Below are 19,299 nucleotides of genomic sequence, written 5' to 3'. Positions count from 1 at the left end.
GACATAGTTATCTTTTTTTGCTCTTTCTGCTTTCTTTCCATTTCTTTTCCCTTTTTTTCTCTTGTTCTTTCTTTTGTTTCCATTATTAAGGGCTTCCGGACCTGAATCTGAAATATTCCGGATCTTGATAATATTATGAAACTTCTGAAAAATAAGTTTTTAAAGAGAAAGAGGAGCTGTATGAAGGCCAGAGATGATTAGAAATGAAGTCTTATAATAGCCCAAAATTTAAACGAAAATAGATTACTATCAATGGATAATTCAAACCAATATCGAACAGGTATTATAACAAAAAACACAGTAAGGTAAAACAATTGATACTGGTATAGATCAATAATTCAATCCAAACGAGAAAAAATATTATATATAATCGAGTCAGACTCAAGCGACAAATAAAAACACCACAAAAAATATAAACAATAAAATAAATAAGAAACAAACTCACATTATAAAACAAAACTGCACTGACGGTAATAACTGTAGAATAAAAATAAAGCAATTATATAATGATATAAATATAAATATAATGTATAATAAATATAATGAAACTTCCCTCTGCCGCATTCGGTGTATAAATGGGAATCTATTAAAAATGAAAATTATAAATACTTGCAACAAAACAAAAGCAGGTCACCCAACCCCAAATCCAATCAAAATCTTACAGGTTAATGAAACAAAGTTATGAATTATAAATTGAATGGATTTTTTCATTTGCTATTTTAGCTGCAGTCCGTTGATTTCTTACAGCATTGACCATGCTTTGACTTTCGTTCGCAAGGTTATTACTTGTTTCAGGACAATTATGCAAATCAATGCTCGTTGAAGTTTTTGACTGGTCTTTAATCAAACTATTATAAATTGAATTTATTTTAAAATCCCCTTCATCTCTATTGATACTAATACCCCCATAGATAATCTTTTTTATTTCTATAATTTCTCTGAAACTTTGTAAAAGTCCTACAGACTTATCAACAATTTTTTTCTGATCAAATAAAATACTGTGATGACGAAAATTATACACGTGTTCCGCTATAGCGGATTCAAATGTTTCAGGTTATTTATTCTGTCTTAGCGAGCAATCTGTCGCATTTTTGTGTTGCTGTAGACTATTTTGTAAATTCTGCTGTGTTCTACCTACATTAAATTTACCACAAGAGCATGGAATTTTGTATACCCCCTGTTGTATATTTCTTGGAACTTTATCTTTTCCATTATTTAGCCATGAGCTTATATTTTGTCCTGATTTAAAAGCTGTTTTTATATTTTTTTTTTTAATAATCTCCTTAATTTCTGTGACAACCTTGGGATATAAGGCAAAGTTATGTAATTTGTTTTTTGATTTGATCCATTTTCTTCTAATATTATAGGTTCCAGTAACTTTTTTTTCCATTTTTCAATTATTTGAGAAATCATGTTTTCGGGATATCCATTTTCTACCAGAATATCCTTAATAAAAATTAATTCACTGCTCATGTATTTTGGTGAAGCTAATTTTAACACTCGTATCAACTAAAGAAATAACTACCCCCCCCCTTTTACTTGGATCGGGTGATTTGATGCGAAAGACAAATAGCGGTTGTTATTAGTTGGTTTACGGTAAATTAAAAATACTAGTTTATTATTCTTTCTATTGATCCAAATATACAGAAACGGTAACTTATTCTCCGTTTCATTTTCAATTGCAAAAACTAATTCCCCTCCCAAATTTGCTAATAGTGGACTTAAGGGTCCTCGCATTGCTAATCCTCCAACTTGATGGTAAAAATTATCTCTTTTAAATCTCGACTGGATCTGGTGACATTGGGGGGGGGGGGGGGGGTTGGGAGGGGGAAACCTAAAATCTTGGAAAACACTTAGAGTGGAGGGATCGGGATGAAACTTGGCGGGAAAAATAAGTACAAGTCCTAGATACATGATTGACATAACCGGAATGGATTCGCTCTCTTTGGGGTAGTTGGGGGGGGGGGGTTAAATCTGAAAAATTGAAAAAATGAGGTATTTTTAACTTACGAACGGGTGATCGGATCTCAATGAAATTTGATATTTAGAAGGACATTGTGTCCCAGAGCTCTTATTTTAAATCCCGAACACATCTGGTGACATTGGGGGAGAGTATGGAGGGGGAAACCTAAAACTTGGAAAATACTTAGAGTGGAGGGATCGGGATGAAACTTGGTGGGAAAAATAAGCACAAGTCCTAGATACATGATTGACATAACCGGAACGGATCCACTCTATTTGGGGTAGTTGGGGGAGGGGGAGTTAATTCTGAAAAATTAGAAAAATGAGGTATTTTTAACTTACGAACGGGTGATCAGATCTCAAAGAAATTTGATATTTAGAAGGATATCGTGTCTCAGAGCTATTATTTTAAATCCCGAACAGATCTGGTGACATTGGGGGGGGGAGAGTTGGGAGAGGGAAACATGGTTGGAAAAATAAGTACAAGTCCTAGATACATGATTGACATAACCAGAACGGATCTGCTCTCTTTAGGATAGTTGGGGTTGGGGTCGGTTCTGAAAAATTAGAGAAAATGAGGTATTTTTAACTTACGAACGGGTTATCGGATCTCAATGAAATTTGATATTTAGAGGGATATCGTGTGTCAGAGCTCTTATTTTAAATCCCGACCGGATCTGGTGACATGGGGGGAGTTGGGAGGGGGAAACCTAAAACTTTGAAAACACTTAGAGTGGAGAGATCGGGGTGAAACTTGGTGAAAAAATAAGCAAAAGTCCTAGATACATAATTAACATAACTGGAACGGATCCGCTCTTTTTGGGGTAGTTGAGGGGGGGGGGGGTTAATTCTGAAGAATTAGAAAAAATGAGGTATTTTTAACTTACGAACGGATGATCAGATCTCAATGAAATTTGATATTTAGAAGGATATCGTGTCTCAAAGCTCTTATTTTAAGTCCCGACCGGATCTAGTGACATTGGGGGAGTTTGGGGTAGAAAAAATGACGTATTTTTAACTTACGAAGGAGTGATCGGATCTTCATGAAACTTCATATTTAGAAGGACCGCGTGACTCGGACCTCTTATTTTAAATTTCAACCAGATCCAGCGTAATTGTGGGGGGGGGGCAGTTGAGGGGAACCGGAAATCTTAGAAAATACTTAAAGCGGTGAGATCAGTATGAAACTGGATGGGAAGAATAAAAACCTGTCTAAGACACGTGACTGACATAATCGGACCGGATCTGCTCTCTTTGGTGGAGTTGGGGGGGGTCAATTTTGAAAATTGAGGTATTTGTAATTTAAGAAAGGGTGACCAGATCTTAATGAAATTTGATATTTAGAAGGGTCTTGCGCTTTAAAGCTCTAATTTTAAATTCCGACCAGATCCTTTGACATTGGGGGGAGTTGGAGGGGGAAACCGGAATTCTTGGAAAACGTGAAAATTGGGGTGTTTTTATTTTATGAATAGGTGATCGGATCTTAATGAAATTTGATATTTAAAAGGAATTCATGTCTCAGAGCTCTTATTTCAAATCCCGACCAGATCTTTTGACATTGGGAGGAGTTGGAGGTGGAAATCTTGGAAAACACTTGGAGTGAAGGAATCGGGATGAAGCTTGGTGAATAGAATAAGCAAATGTCCTTAATATGTGATTGATGGAACCGTACTGGATTTGCTCTCTTTGGGTGAGTTGGGGGAGGGGTTCAGTGATTTGGCGAGTTTGGTGCTTGTGGACGTGCTAGGACGATGAAAATTGGTAGGCGTGTCAGGGAGCTGCACAAATTGACTTGATAAAGTCTTTTTCCCAGATTCGACCATCTGGGGGGCTAAAGAGAGAGGAAAAATTAGAAAAAATTAGGTATTTATAATATACGAGTGGGTGATCGGATCTTAATGAATTTTGATATTTAGAAGGACATCGTGACTCAGAGCTCTTATTTTAAATCCTGACCGGCACTAAGCCTCTTATTTTTCTTTTAAATCAATGTATTGATTCATAGAATTTTGCTAGAGCTCATACCATATGATCTTGGCTCTTAGCTCTTCTTGCCTCGTCACAAGTGCCAAATGAGCTCTTAGCTCTTGTGTTTAAATTAATCACACCTGGTCCTGGTAAATGTTTAGATTTATACGTTGAAATATTTTGTTTTTCAATTTCCCTTTTTAATTGCAAAAATTTTTGGTTTAATCTTTCCTTCGATAACCTTAAAACATGTTCAAAAGAATTTTTGAAAATTTATATAATTTGTTGGAAATCATGCGTATTAAGAAACCCGCAAAGAATATTTTTTATGAAATCTATTTCTTTTAGAACTTGTGATCTTTGAAAACGTTTATCCTTCAATACATGGTTTAAATTTAGTAAATTTACTTTTCTCGTGTGATTAGTCTCATTAAATGTATTTAAATAATACTTAAAACGAAACGATTTATGAATTATTTTGTTTACTTTGCACTTTTCTAAAAACTTTTGTTGTGTAATTATATTGGCATGTTTTTTTGCTAAATTCAAAAATACTAAAATTGAATCGGTCTTTTGCCACCCGTAGGCTTGACGTAAATAATTTTTTAGACCACACTGCTTTTCCATTTACGAAAAATTGATTGAAGAAAAAACGGGTTTAATTTCTATAAAGCAGTGATCAAAAATAAAATATATGTCCGGGAGTCTTTATATGTCCGGGATGTCCCCATGTCTGGGAGCCTTTCTCAGCGGAAAAAAAAGAAGAAAATTACTAATCGACAATTTAAGACATCATAAATAAAATGCCAATTTTCAAGAAAACCTTAAGAACAAAGATATAAAAATTTTGAAAGTTTTACTATTTAGTATTAAGTAGTATTAACTTAAAAATATTGAAATATCAAATGATTCTAGATTTTTTAGTTTTGATATAAAATCAATTTATACGTATATACCTTTCGATAAATCTTTATTTGTTTTATCCAAAAAACTTGATGTGCATAAAAGTGAAATCGAAGAATTATCTGCAGGTATTGAGATTGAAACTATATTAAATTTAATTAAAATAACTAGCAGGGATACTAATTATTTCAAATTTAGAGATAATTTTTACCATCAAGTCAGAGGATTAACAATGTGAAGACCCTTAAGTCCACTGTTAGCAAATATTTATGTAGATAATGAGAAAATTTAGCTATTGATACATATTTTTAAAAACCTAAATTTTGGGGCAGATATATGGATGATGTATTAATTATTTGGAATTATGGGGAACCACAAATTGAAGGTTTTCTGGGACATTTAAATAATTTGGGAGATTTTTGGAATGGATCAAACAGAATTTTATCATTCATCAATTTATCAAGGGTATTTGGTACCTAATCGAAAACCTTGACCTTTCAGAGCTTACAAAAGGAATTCGGTACATCCTAGACCTCCGACAATCCGAACGAGGAAGTAAAATTAATAAAGATTTGTCATAGAAATAATTTTTAAAATTTTGGATTTGAAAATGCCATATGGAAGTATTTAATATTCGTATATCATTTAAATCCAACAAATTTAAGAAGAGGAATAATGTTTTAGTTTCTGACACATTTTCAAGTTTTGAAGGTCGATGTAAGAAATTTCCGAGTATTCTTATTGCCCTATTTTGTAGTACCTGTAAGGGTTTTATATGCTTCCAAAATGTATTAAGATATACAACTGAGCAGTAATTCAAATAAGAAGTAATTAGAGAGTGGTAAACTATTTTTAAAGTGGTAAAAGGAAAAATATTCTTCACACGCTACATCGACCAAATATTTTGAGCAAGTTTTAATCTTAAATACTCAATATGATTATGAAATGACAAAAGGGGATCAAGAAAAACTCCTGAATAAGGATAAGATTGGACCCTACAAATTTTTTGATCACCAGCCTGTAGCTCCTGACAAGAAATCTCTCGAATGGAACGTTTTGAACGACCAAAAACCATAAAATTAGTTTTCTTAAAATTCGGTACTAGATTATTAGAAACAAACCATCGATTAACTGAGGTAACACTTATAGTAAGAGCTTCGATCAATGTCGATGAATCCCTAGTTTTAACTGTTATAGCTGTATCATCTGCAAATAGAACTGCAGGGCTAATATTCTCATGCAAATTTCGGGGAAGATCATTAATATAGATCAAAAATAAAAGTGGACCTAATACTGAGCCTTGGGGGACACCAATGTCAATAAGACTTTTTAAATTAGTCATTTTTCCACCGACATTTACTGTGATTTTGCGTCCGCATAGGTACGATTTAATAATATTTGCAATCCTTTCCCTCTTATGCCGGAATTTATCATTTTGTCAAGAAGAATTTCATGATTTAAAGTGTCAAATGCTTTTTTTAATATCATAGAAAACAGTAGCCACATGGAAATCATCATCTAAACAATCATTTATTTCTAATGAAAGAGCTGCAACCGCTTGTTCTGTCGAACGGTTTGCCCTAAATCCAAGTTGATATTTGGTAAAGAAATTTATGTTATCTAAATAGCTAGAAATCCTTTCTTTTAAAAGTTTTTTCAAACACTTTAGATGATGGCGATAAAATTGCAATTGGACGATAATTACTTACATCAGGTTTATCGCCTTGTTTATACAACGGAATTACTCGGGTAATTTTCCATCTACTAGGAAATATACCTGAATTGATACTCAAATTGAAAATGTGGAAAAGTGGTTCAAAAATAACTCCGGCAATACTCTTTAATAAATTTGTTGATAATTCATCATATCCCACTGAATTACCGTTTTTTATATTTTTGATAATCTTATGGAATTCAGCAAAACTAACAGGGACCAGAAATATGCTCGTACATTCATTGGGGGTAAATATTCTTTATGCGACCTGTGAGGGGACAAATCTATTCCTGCTGAAATAATCGCTTGACCAACACCAGCAAAATAATCACTAAACATATTAGCAACATCTTGCGGTTCTCCAAGTTTCTCGAGGGGAATCAGAATTTTAAATGAATTTTCATAATACACTTTCATTTTCTCTAAGAATCCTTACTAACAGATTCTTATAGTTTTTAAAACGTATTATATTTATTTCAGTGCGATACTTCATTTTGATTTTATATATGCGATTTTTTTCATTAATAGACCTCAAAAGCGATGCATATACCCTTGGTTTTCTCGGTGTATGCCTCTTTCCTTTCAGATTTCTATACGGGCAAAATTTATCGTTATCAATATCTTCGCAAACTGCATTCCATATGATGATATTATTTTATAACTTGGCGGCTTCCAATTTCACAATCCGACACAATGAATCTTCATTTTTTATTTTTTATTTTATTAATTATTCGATACAAATTTTTGTTCACTGCTTTATAGAAATTAAACCCGTTTTTTCTTCAATCAATTTTTCGCAAATGGAAAAGCAGTGTGGTCTAAGAAATTATTATTTTTGTTACTGTTCATTTTAGGGTTCGTTTATTCATTGATATTGTTTCCTGGTTGAGTTTGATTCATTTTAGGAACTTTATTTCTCCCTATCTTAGGTTTAAATATAGTACTTTACTTTTCTTATAGAAGTTCTTTTCGGAAAAGCTCTTTTTCGGAAAATTGTTATTACCGAAGATTTCTTATTGATTATTAATATGTAGTATTTTTCATATGTCTTTTTTGAAAACCTGGATGCACATAGGACCTTTAAATTAAGTTCAAAATTCGCTCAGCATTCCTTGAAAGTTTCAACTTAATACTCTGCCTTAGAGCCCTTTTAACAACTTGGTTGCTTATAGGGCTTTGGTTTAATTAGCATCCCCCTCAACCTTCCCTGAAAATTTCTGCTGAATACCCTTAGCGGCTCCTAGAATATGGATACATCCTTTTGAAAACCTGGATATGCATAGTATCTTTGATTTAGTTCAACCCCTCCCCCCTAAGGACTCCTTCTAAGTTTTTACTTAATACTTTTTTGAAAATTTCTACCTAATACCTTTAGCCGTTCATGAGATATCGCGGAAAGGCGATTTCCACAAAATGGATTTGAATTGTGTCTTTTAAATTAGTAAAAGATCTCCCTAAACATTCTATGGAAGTTTCAATGCAATACCATTAGTCGTTCCTTATATAGAGATCAAGCTCCCTTTTTTGTTACAAAACATGTGCTGAATAATTGCCAGTCTCCATTGTTTACGGTCCCTGTCCAGGATTTTGGGAGTGGGGGTCAGGTCATCTCCAGAAGGATATCTATTAAACTTTTCAACTACTTTGAACAAAATAGCAATCTCGAAGTTTTGTCCGGATGTCTTTAGGTTTTACGGTTAATCGGATAGTAAAAAAAGCAAGAGACGCGGCGAAGTTTGAAGTTTGAATCGCATAAGTCCCCTTCGAAGTTTTTAAGATCACCTGTTCGATATGAGATGACTTTGAAGGAAAAATAATAATAAATAATGTATTGATTACTTATGACTCTTGACTACAAGCAATGAAGAGAGTTGGCTCTGATATATGTTTTTCTAGTTTTAATTAAAAGTTTAATTTGTTATCTCTGCTTTTTTGCTTTATTAAAATATAACTAAAGGGAGGCACCTCTTCTCCAAATATTATTTGATACTGAACACGCTTTAAGTGTCTTCAAGCAACTTTCCAGTTTGTGTAAAAGAACGTGAAGACTGCCACTTGGAGATAAAAAAAAGAATATAAAATTTGCTATCGTTGATAGCAAAACATTAAAATCTTTCTCTGAATAAAGACAGTTGAATATACAGTCGGGATAAATATGCTTTAGTCTGGCTTGTCAAGGGAACCAACATTGCTTAGTCTAAATTGTCAGGAGGCGCCAGTTTCTTGCAGTCAATATTATGACTTTTTGGTTTAGATAATCCTTAAGAAACGCCATTGTACTCTACCAATTTACATTAAAACTTTACCACACTAATTGAATAGTGCATTCTAGAATTACCTACTGTCACATGAAACATTAGGCGACTATGCGATTCCTTTAAAAAAAATCTGCAATTGTTTCTTGTCTTGTTGTGTCTGCATAACAAACTTACAAATACCATGCATAACACAGGCCAAACACCATGGTTACAGATTATAAGAATCAGGTATATGTAAATAGTTTGTAAGCCCATTTTGTGGCTAATTAACCCACTAAGATCTTGCATCTCTTGACAACAACAAAAAAAAATTTTAATGAATATCTGACAACTAGTTTTACTTCTCCGTTAGTCCTTCAGTAAGTTCGTTTATTCTGCTCTGATCAGTGATCGAAGACGTTTAACGAGAATATCATAGAAGTCCTCTGTTTAGGGACTGAGCTGAAAGAATTTTGATCATTTTTTTTACTGACATCAGTGACCTCTTAAGAACTTCGGACTTTGATTAAGCACCAAATGGAAATAGGAGTAGAATTATGTTAAAGAAGAAAAGAAGAAACTGAGCAAGTGCACCAAATCATTATTTACTATTTTTCACTTGCTTAAGACAATACGTAGGCTTTTCAGCCGAAGTAGGTGTCAAGAATCTCCTGAATCATCAATTGGATTCTGTCTTCTGTTTGTAGTAGAAAAAACTTCAGCAACTCCTTGTCTTACTTTTAACCGTGGTTCAGGAATCCCTAAGTGGTTTGACGTCTTTTTAAGGATGTTAGGTCAGGGTTTAGCATTGCTGCCTGGTTTTTTTTCGCCCAAGAAGAAGGGGGTACTGCTAGCAGTACCTGGTGTCTTAGGATCTCTTTCGGATACTTTGTTATATTACCTAGCCACTTGAGACGTCATTTTTTGATTATTTTGGATCTGTGAAGCTTTTGTTCACATATTTTTATCAACTGCTTCCTGCTGATCCTTTGCACTAGCTTTTTGCTGCTGACGATTCGTAGGTGTTTTTGGTCAAGAGCGTCAAGCTGACACTTTTCCTCCACCCTGAGGGTCCAGGTCTGACATCAAACATGTGCATGCAGAGAAAAACCTAAGGCTTGTGACGAGACTGATTTCTCATTAATTCCATATTGGGTTGCGGGCCTGATCAAAGCCTGATTTACCTGTGCTGATCCTGCCTTGATTCTCTTTCGAAGCTCCACCTTTAGCAGCATGGTTTGAAATCGCTTACTATGTCAATACAGTCGATTCAGACTTTTTATTCAGGTGGAATCCAGCCCCATGTACAAAAATTGTTTTGTAATGTTTGTCAACCAAAAATGGCAATTGTAGTAGCTGAAAATCGTTGGAATTGAATATTTAAGATCTTATTGGAATACCCCAATCAATATTGAATTTTTAAATGGCTGAGAAATAAAAATATTGGATTTACAAACCCAAATGGAAATTTTAGTTTGTTGAAGAACAAATATTTTTATTTTCCAGATCCTTATTGGATCCCAACATTTTTTCTTTACTAAATAAGTTGAATTTCAATAAGGCTACTGGATTACCTGTAAAATCAACAAATTTAGTGATGAATCAGTACCGGTGGCAACCCTGATCAACTCACAATGAATATAAGCCACACATTAATCTAGGGCAATCAGAAATATCACAGGGATAAACACGTCCACGGCCGCTTGAATTACAGCCATTTCATGCCAACTGGCTATGCTATCATAGCAGTCTCGAACGGTCCTTTATAGCCAAGTTCCGAAATATGCCAGAACCGGTACTTCTCCCGGACAGTGATAGACATTTCCAGTCATCACCGTGAGTGGTAGAAACATGCTTTCCCAATGAAGCCTAGCCAATTATACTACAGAAATGATCTTGTGAAACACAGTGTAAATATTCAACAGTACCGAAAATTCATGTGCTCTCCATTAAAGATTTTTGGTACACATCGGCCGCACGGCTTTCTTCGTGACGTCGCCACATTCAAGCACGCGCAATGACGAAGTTTTAGTACATTGCGATAGGATTATGGGAGACCTAAATTGCTCTGAAGCTATAGCTCTCACGTATTGGTAACTTTCCGACCTCTGTGATATGTGCCACTTCTGAACCAAATTTTCCCTACTGTTAAATATTTATACAGTACTGTGAAGCATTATCTTAAATTTACGGTGTTCCGTTACGTTGTTGCGTTAAGTTTACGTTAAATTTACGTAATTTATCTTAAATAACGTTGTTACGTTGTTTTACATTGAAATGGCCCAAAACGATTGTTTCTGTCTTATTAAAACACTGTAACTATTGAATAAACAATACGAGACTAATAAATTCCTTTAGAATTCTTCCATTGTTCCGAAATATTGATTATATATGCTTGAAATATGTGTACTTAAATTTCTGGTTGTGCATTTTGTTGACATGTAAGTTCAACTCCTTTCAAAGTAAAAATATATTTAGCTTCAGCTTTTTCTATTATTATTCCAACATTTATTTTGAATTGCTATTGAACATATTAATAAAGGGCACCATAGTCAAATTTAACACGATGTTGACGAAATTTCAATCTACTATTATCCGAAACAATTTGATCAATAAAACCTTTTACGTTGAGAATTATATTTTTTCTACTGAAAAGTGTATAAATGTTTAAAATTTCAATAATTCGGTGGACTTCAAACACAAATCACAATTTCAACAACAAAAAATATGATTTTGTTTTTACTGGTTTAGATTCCAGAATCCAATTTTCTATGGTGAGTGAAAGGGTTGTGTAAGTTTCTTTTGCCTTAGTCATTCATTCTCGTTCCAGTTAGATAAAAGCATCCAATTGATAACAAAGAAAGTCAGCAAAGACAAGAGCTTGAGTTATATCACACTTATTTACAGTTGAGTTACAGTATACCTTCCAGGTCCATATCCTCAGGATTTCTATGAACAGGCTCACTGCCAAGGACGTGGTGGGGGCTTCCTGATTTAGCCCCAAAGTAACTGGTTCTCTTGGCACGTTACCTACCAGGAACATCGCAGAATCGTTTGGTTTTTATTTATGTCCAACAGATTAACCGGTTAACTGATGGCTCCCCAGGCCATAAATGCTCCCATTGCGTTTGCCCGTTTTGAATTTGGGGTAGCAAATTTGCTTTAAGATTTGTCGTTCCGCCACTTTGAGGAGCACTTACGGACATTGATAAAGGATATAGAGACGGGGGCTGGACGGTTTTTCACAACCAAGTGGCCCACACCAACAAAGCTGATGATGGATACAACCAACTACCAAATACAATCTCCTTAGAGTTAAGAAATGTCTCCTTAGGTTAGGAAGGGCATTTTTCATTTATCGCTATAAAACAATAGAAAAACTATTTGTAAAGTACTGTGAATAATTTGACTTGCGGCATTTTTTTTTATTGATTAGGCAATCCTAAAGTCAAAGCATAAAGTCAAAGCCTAAAGTCTTATACACGACAGTTACTTATACTCCCTTTCTCTCTGTGCTTTCTTTTACTTTCTTTTTCTCTCTGCTGTTTCTTTCTCTCTTTCTCACAGATAACTGAAATTGATCCTGATTGATGGCCAAGTCAGCTATCACTTTCATCTGTTTTAGGATATGTCATGCAACACCAGCAGTCAGAATTATGATGAATTTGCCTTACCCTAGGTTTTATTTACTAGAAGGAATATATAATACTTTTTGTTAGATATTGGAAAGGGTCCATTCAGGAGAACTTCCTGAATTTTACTATACTTTTGCATGGTTAACTACGTAAGTTCCCTATGGTTAGCCCACTTTACTGGAGATACTTGCAGAAATGGGGAGATTGGTTTAATTACTTTTTCATCATTTTTTTTACATTGTTCAATTAATTTCAGAGTTGCAGAATTTTTAGACATTTTATTTAATATCATCTGTTTAAACCAAATAGGATTAAAGAACAGAACATCGCATCTCAAGCTATAGCCAAACCGAACGCCATTTTTAATGGCAGTGCCCAAGTAATGATTATTTTGAAGGAGAGATAGGTGGGTTTTAAATCTTGAAGTATTACAACCCAAAATTGTTGGGATGAAGCTTCATTCCTTAGCATGAAGGATGAAAGATACGATTTTATTGCTCCAAGACTAGATTTATCAAAGACTAAAAAAGTACAATAAAATATTTAAAAAAAAATTTACGAAACCTTTTACTCCTAAAAGCAATAAAATGCGTAAACAAAAAAAATTCTGCTACGTAGAAAAGAGATTCCTTTTCTTTTGCATTCATTTTTGTTCTCATTTCTATTTCTTTGAATTTATAACTTCTTAAGACCAAAAATCAAAATATTCTGCAGTCATGACGCATAAATCGTTCTTAAATAATTATTAAATAAATCCAAACAAGTATTTTCGACTGGAAAAATGGAGCAGCATTAAAACTTAAAACAAGCAGAAAATACTCCTTATATCTACTTTCCTCGACCCTCGCTCTTTACGCTAAAGTCTTCAGTTGGTGTAACGAATCTTAATTTATATTACCGTTAAGTGTCTGTAACTCCAGAGAAAACCCGCTTATGATAACCCCGCGTCTACGTATAGAGTAGAGCAACAAAGGTATACAGTCAACCAGCAAGCCCAGCTAGCTCAGATGATAAAGGATTTTGATTCCCACTCTCAGAGTCAGGAGTTCGAGTACACCTTTGGGCTTTTTTTTCAACCTGACAAAAGTTAAATATCGATATCTAACAGTTATCTTACAAAATATCTTGTTAGATATCTAACAAAAGTTAGATATTAAGAATATATTCCTTTTTGAGTCGAATATGTCTTTGTTAAGATTTGCAGACTATTTACGAGCACATGCAGATAATGAATTCGATTAAAAGCAAGGAAAGTCCTTTCCCTTCGTAAATGATCATTTCCATGGTTATAGTTTCCGTGAGCCTACCCTGCTCTTCTCATGGCAGCAGGGTCTATTTCAACTTAAAGGAACAGCCCTTTTAGGGGGGGGGCAAAGTAACCTCGTATTTTGGGTGGAACAAAATAATTTTTCTCTGATATTCATAAAGGAGTATGCAATACATTTACTATTATTATTATTATTATTATTATTATTATTATTATTATTATTATTATTATTATTATTATTATTATTATTATTATTATTAACATTATTATTATTATTATTATTATTATTATTATTATTATTATTATTATTCCCGTCATTTAACAAGCTTCCTCACTAGTATTAGTACTCTTACATATTCGTTTCATAAAAGAATTAGCACTCTGTTTTATTTTGTGTTTATAATATTTTCGTATCCTCCGGTTTTTTTTTTCTTCTAGGAATACGAAAAACAGTACCGGCAATTTCGAGAGAAATACTTACCGCAACTCCATCTCCCAAGACCGGGCAGGAGCAAAACCAGTCAAAGGCAGAATGATGCCGACTCTAATTCTGGTAAGCCAAGGTTTTTGCTCATGCTCCCATACCATTTAATGCAGGCGTAAATCCTCACAAGTGTTGGCATCAGCACACATACTACATAAAACTTGTCTCTTCAACAGAACGTATGTTGAATGGATAAAAAGCAGACTATCATTTGTTTTGTTTTATTACTCATCTGCGATTAGTCAAGTGCATGAAAAAAGGCTCTGTGATATTTTAAGCAAGTAAAAAACAGTGAAAATTTACTTATTGGTTCCAGTGTAAAATATTAATAAAGTAAAAGGAACAAATATTGTTTCAGTCACAGCTCTTTTTATTAGTAGTTTCTCTGTTTCTCTGTGTTTCAGAGTCAAACAACTCTTCGTCTTTGGGCCTTATGAAAGCTTCGTATCGGTTCTTTCCATTAAGTTCGCTTTACATCTATTAAAAGAACTTCGAGATAAAGCTTTTAATCCTAAGAATTTCCGCATAATAAAACGAAAAGCTTGCTAAAAATCCTAAAAGCCTCGCATAATACAATACTGGCAGTTTCAAGAAAAAGAGATATTTTCCGGTTGTAGAAGTTATATGCTTTCAGAGGATGTGTTTTGTTCTCAAAAATACAATCGTCTTTTCCATTAAAAAGATAAACAAATAGGATCGCTTTTCTTCTGTTTTTACGAAGTTTTAGAAAACATTTGGGAAGACTAAAATACTATGAATTCTAAAAAGAGTTATAACTAGCGGCTCGTGATTCTAACTAGGTTCTTTGAGTATAATTCAGAAGAATAACTGTTAAACACAACTTAAATATCATGAAAAATGACATCTAATATTTTCGATTTACTACAAAATGAAAAAATATAGAAGAGTACGTTTTTGCTGAAAAAGTTCTTCTTATATACAGCATAAGCATTAGTTTGACAGTCGCGTCTACAAAAAAAAATCAACTAAAAGTAAGGAGCAAAATCAAAACTCAAAATCAGCTGAAATTATTACGAAGGGCTTGCCTTCAATACCTTGCTCTTCACGCTAAGTTTTTAGTACTTTCAGAAAAGCTTCCCGTTCCAATTAAACGACCCCTGCGCTTTAGGAGTCGTTCTTAAAATATACAACAGACGGTCAAACGGCAACCCGTACAGGGCAACCCTTACATACACAGAATAATTTTGTTCATTTTCAGTTTTAATGTTGCTCCTTGTTTTCAGTTGAAAAAACTTTGTTTTTTATTTATTTAATTTCTAACAATTTTTTCAATTAATGTTGGTCAAACTGGCTCACTCACCATGAAAAATTGCCTCCACTCACGATAAACTCCTCCGTGGAAACTTCCTCCCGCTTAAAAAACATCCTTCCTATAATATTCCTTCTGGACAATCCCAAACTCCGCACCTTCCGCAAAATGCCTTGCAGAAGACTCATATCGTGGAAAATTCTCCTTAGAATACTTTCGTTTGACACGGCACATTCTCAAAATATTCTGCCAATCTCTTTTTAACTCTTTATTTATCACTAATTGTGGTCCCGTTTTTATCTTTAACTGGGACATTGACTGCTCTCTCTCAATTTATTAACACGCCAGTACAATATTTTGACTAATATGCCATGTAGCTGCATTTTCAAGATTCTTGACAGTTTTGTCCATGGCCTCCAGTTCACACCTCCTTAGTTCATATTTTAATGCGTTCTCCACTTTCCTTACATTCCTTTTATTTTCATATGATCTATCACTCAGATAATTTCACTCAAGGTCATATACTACTATAACTGATACTCTGAACTTCTTAGTCATAAAATGAGCGATAGTATTCATATTTTTAATAGCTTCTCAGCCTAAACTAGACTTAGCAGATTCCCTATTCATCATGAGCCCTACTCCCTATCTATGTTCCCCATCCTTCCTGCCTGAGTATACAAATTTTATATCACTTAATATCATGCTTCCCATCCCTGGGATATGAGTTTCTGAAACTCTTAATAAGTTCAGTTTGAATCGTCTCAATTTGTCAGTCAAAATGTCGGTACGATAGTTATTTTTTAACGTCAAAACAATCCAAGTTCTAATTTTCATGTACTTTAAATCATTGAAATTATTTGGCCTCAATAAAAGCAATGGTCCCGAAACCAACGCAGGACAGGGATTAACACATCTTCTCAAGTCTACGCCAAAGTGCTTAAGCCGGCTTAAAACTGGAAAGCATAAAGTTCCTAAAAACTTCAGCATGAACGGAGGCTCTGCGTAATCCTGGGCCCATTCTTTGTCACAACATGGTTTTCATCATTGGCGATGGTCTTGTATCAACAAGAGTTGAAATCCTGCACAGACAGTCTCAAGCCTATTACCTCCTGCGTATTATATATACTTGCCTACAAATATTATGCTACAATGGAGAGGCAACCCATAGTAGATACATTAGCTAGTAAGAGATTTTTCAGCTTGAAAACGCCCACCAAAATGGACCAAGCCCAGAAGTAATCGAGTAGCTCTTTTATGAAATTAAATAGAAAAACAAGATTTTCAACTAATAGTAAGGACCTACATTAAAAATCTAAACAATCAAAATTTTTCAACGGTTTATGGTAAAGTTTGACTTTTTTCCACAATTCTTTAAGGAAGACTTCGTGAACATTAGGGTTGTTTAATTAGAATAAAAAAAATTGTCACAGCAATAGAGACGTTAGCTTAATGAGCGAGGGATTTGGGAGAATGCAGCCCCACTCGTATATGGACTAATTTTTGTCTATGTTTCAATTTGGTTCTGTACTGTAAGTTGAAAAAACTCATTTTTGAATTTTAATTTCCGATAGTTAATCAGATTATGCCAGAAAATCCCGATCCCTCAACGTGGTTTCAAGCACCATCCCCTCTCCTCAATCTGCACCCACCAAACTCTTAGTAGTGACAGCATAATGACTCCCATGACAGACATTTCCCTCCTTTCCCATTACTTACATATCACTCCTTTCCCATGACACAAATATCCCCCCATTCCAACGATAGCCATATCCCACAATTCCCATGAAAAATAAATCTCCCCATTCCCATGACACACATATCCCTCCATTTCCATGCCACATATTTCCAACCATTCCGACTACAGCCATATCCCGCCATTCCCATGACATACATATCCTCCATTCCAATGTCACAAATATACCACCATTCCGACGACAGCCATATAATACCATTCCCATGTCACCCATATCCCACCATTCTGACGACAGGCAGCAGGTACATCTTACGTTATAGGTTTTGTTTACATTTGGTTCTTACGCAACGGGGAGTGTTTAATTTTGGTTTTTACGCAATAATTTCTTTGAGTTTTTAAAAACCATCAGGGGCCCGCCAAATCATGATTTCCTAGTTTTTTGTGTGATAGGGTTTGCATGTAACATAAAAGTGTTTTTTTCCTTAAAAAATCCAACGAGAGCAAGGGACCTTCAAAGCCTCAAGTAAGAACACGGTCCCAACTGTTTATCATCCCATGGTTTCATGTCTTGCACACACACAGTCATTTTGTGTCTCCAAACAAGATATTTTTTCTGTCATTTGTATTACTAGAGCCGTTAGAGAGACTAGACATCTATTGATTTTCCTGGGAACAAAGGATTGTTGGTAAACAAAAAGTAACACTTTATTTCCAGGAAAAAGAAGCGTCACATGAACCGCTATTTTTCTAGCGGGAATCAAGTAATTTTCTATTGTCCCTGGGGTATAGAAACGGTTATTGAACGAACTTCCGCATTAGTCTTGTTTTGCATTTTGAAGGTACAACAAGGATTTTAAAAATGTATGCCTATAGAAATTTGATGAAATTCGGATTTCTACATATATACTGGTGAGTCTCTATGTATATACTCCCTCCCCCACCAAAACAGTAAAATGGGCATACCCAAATTTGAGCTGATATAACTCCCTTTATTAGATACAAAAGTAAACCCTAGCCCCACCCTCATAAAAATTTCTATCGGAGGAATAATAACCGTATTTTTATCACTAAATTCAGGTCCCATATTAAATCACTTTCAAGCATATTCCATTGGCGGGATAAAGTTGTATAAGGTGATATATGTGTTTAAAAACCTTAATTACACCACCACTCGGGTACAGCTTATCTAAAAGAAAACAGCCAATCTTTTAAGGGGGACCATTCAGTTGTCTGCTAAATTAAGCTCTCAATTAACACATAACCCGACCAGGCAGATACCAAATAATTACGACAGGATAGGTATCAAATATATAAACTTTTAAATAATTGGACAAAAAGACTCACTTTTATACCAACTGCTCTCTTTAGGAAAGTATCCACATAAACATATTGGATTCTAACATGAAACGGTGACATAAATGTAAGTTATTGAGTCATTAAAAGAGAGCGTGTATAATATTCTTTTCTTATAGTAATTAAAAATAGCAAACAAGTGTCTTTTTTGACAATAGTATTGAATTATTGGAGAGAGCCCCTCCTCCCTTAATAGGGTCAGATGTAACCCTAGGCAACAGACTAAAAGTCTGCTCATTCAGTGGCGATTCTTCTTTATTGTAGCCTTCCATTGTACATATTTCTCCTAAAAATTTGTCTCTTATGAACAATTTAGCGTACATCCTCAAAAAATCTACTTTAGCTACTTTTTGCTGTCCTGAATTGGAGTGAGGTTGGCAAAATGAACCTTTCGGGGACGGGTCTGCATACTTGACCTAGGAAGTTTTTTTGAGGCATGTACCAGGCTTATTTTATCGCTCTTAAAGGGAATAACCGTTAATTGAGGCACTTTACTCTCACTAAAACTCTTAAGCAGCAGAATAATCCCTATTTCCTTAGATCTTTTCTTCTTTACTTTTGCTTGAAACAACTTCTTTTATCCTTGAAAGCCGTGAAAACTATAGTTTTTAACATCGATAGAGAAGAGTTTGGGTGCGATAGGAGTGAGTTGGATTTAAGTGGGGTCATGTTCAAATTAGGCTACAGTTATTGGGAAAAATTTCATTATTTATTACAAGAATTTTGATGATATTCTTGGGGACAAGAGCAGGTATCCATGAACTACGAGAAGCAGAAGACCAAAATACGTATGAAGGATTTTTTTCAATT

General features: G+C 34.4%; 1 protein-coding gene across 1 annotated transcript in view; it reads left to right on the top strand.

Moving 5' to 3' along the window:
- LOC136039455 (uncharacterized) overlaps positions 1 to 19,299 on the top strand; it is a 45,185-nt gene that overhangs the window by 1,981 nt on the left and 23,905 nt on the right. Inside the window, exon 2 of the mRNA XM_065723218.1 lies at positions 14,125 to 14,239. Coding sequence (XP_065579290.1) covers positions 14,125 to 14,239 — 115 coding nt within the window. The remainder of the gene's footprint in view (positions 1 to 14,124; positions 14,240 to 19,299) is intronic.

Source organism: Artemia franciscana, chromosome 19 (assembly GCF_032884065.1).
Source record: "Artemia franciscana chromosome 19, ASM3288406v1, whole genome shotgun sequence".
Classification (NCBI taxonomy): Eukaryota; Metazoa; Arthropoda; class Branchiopoda; order Anostraca; family Artemiidae; genus Artemia; species Artemia franciscana.
This window is presented reverse-complemented; position numbering and strand designations above follow the sequence as displayed.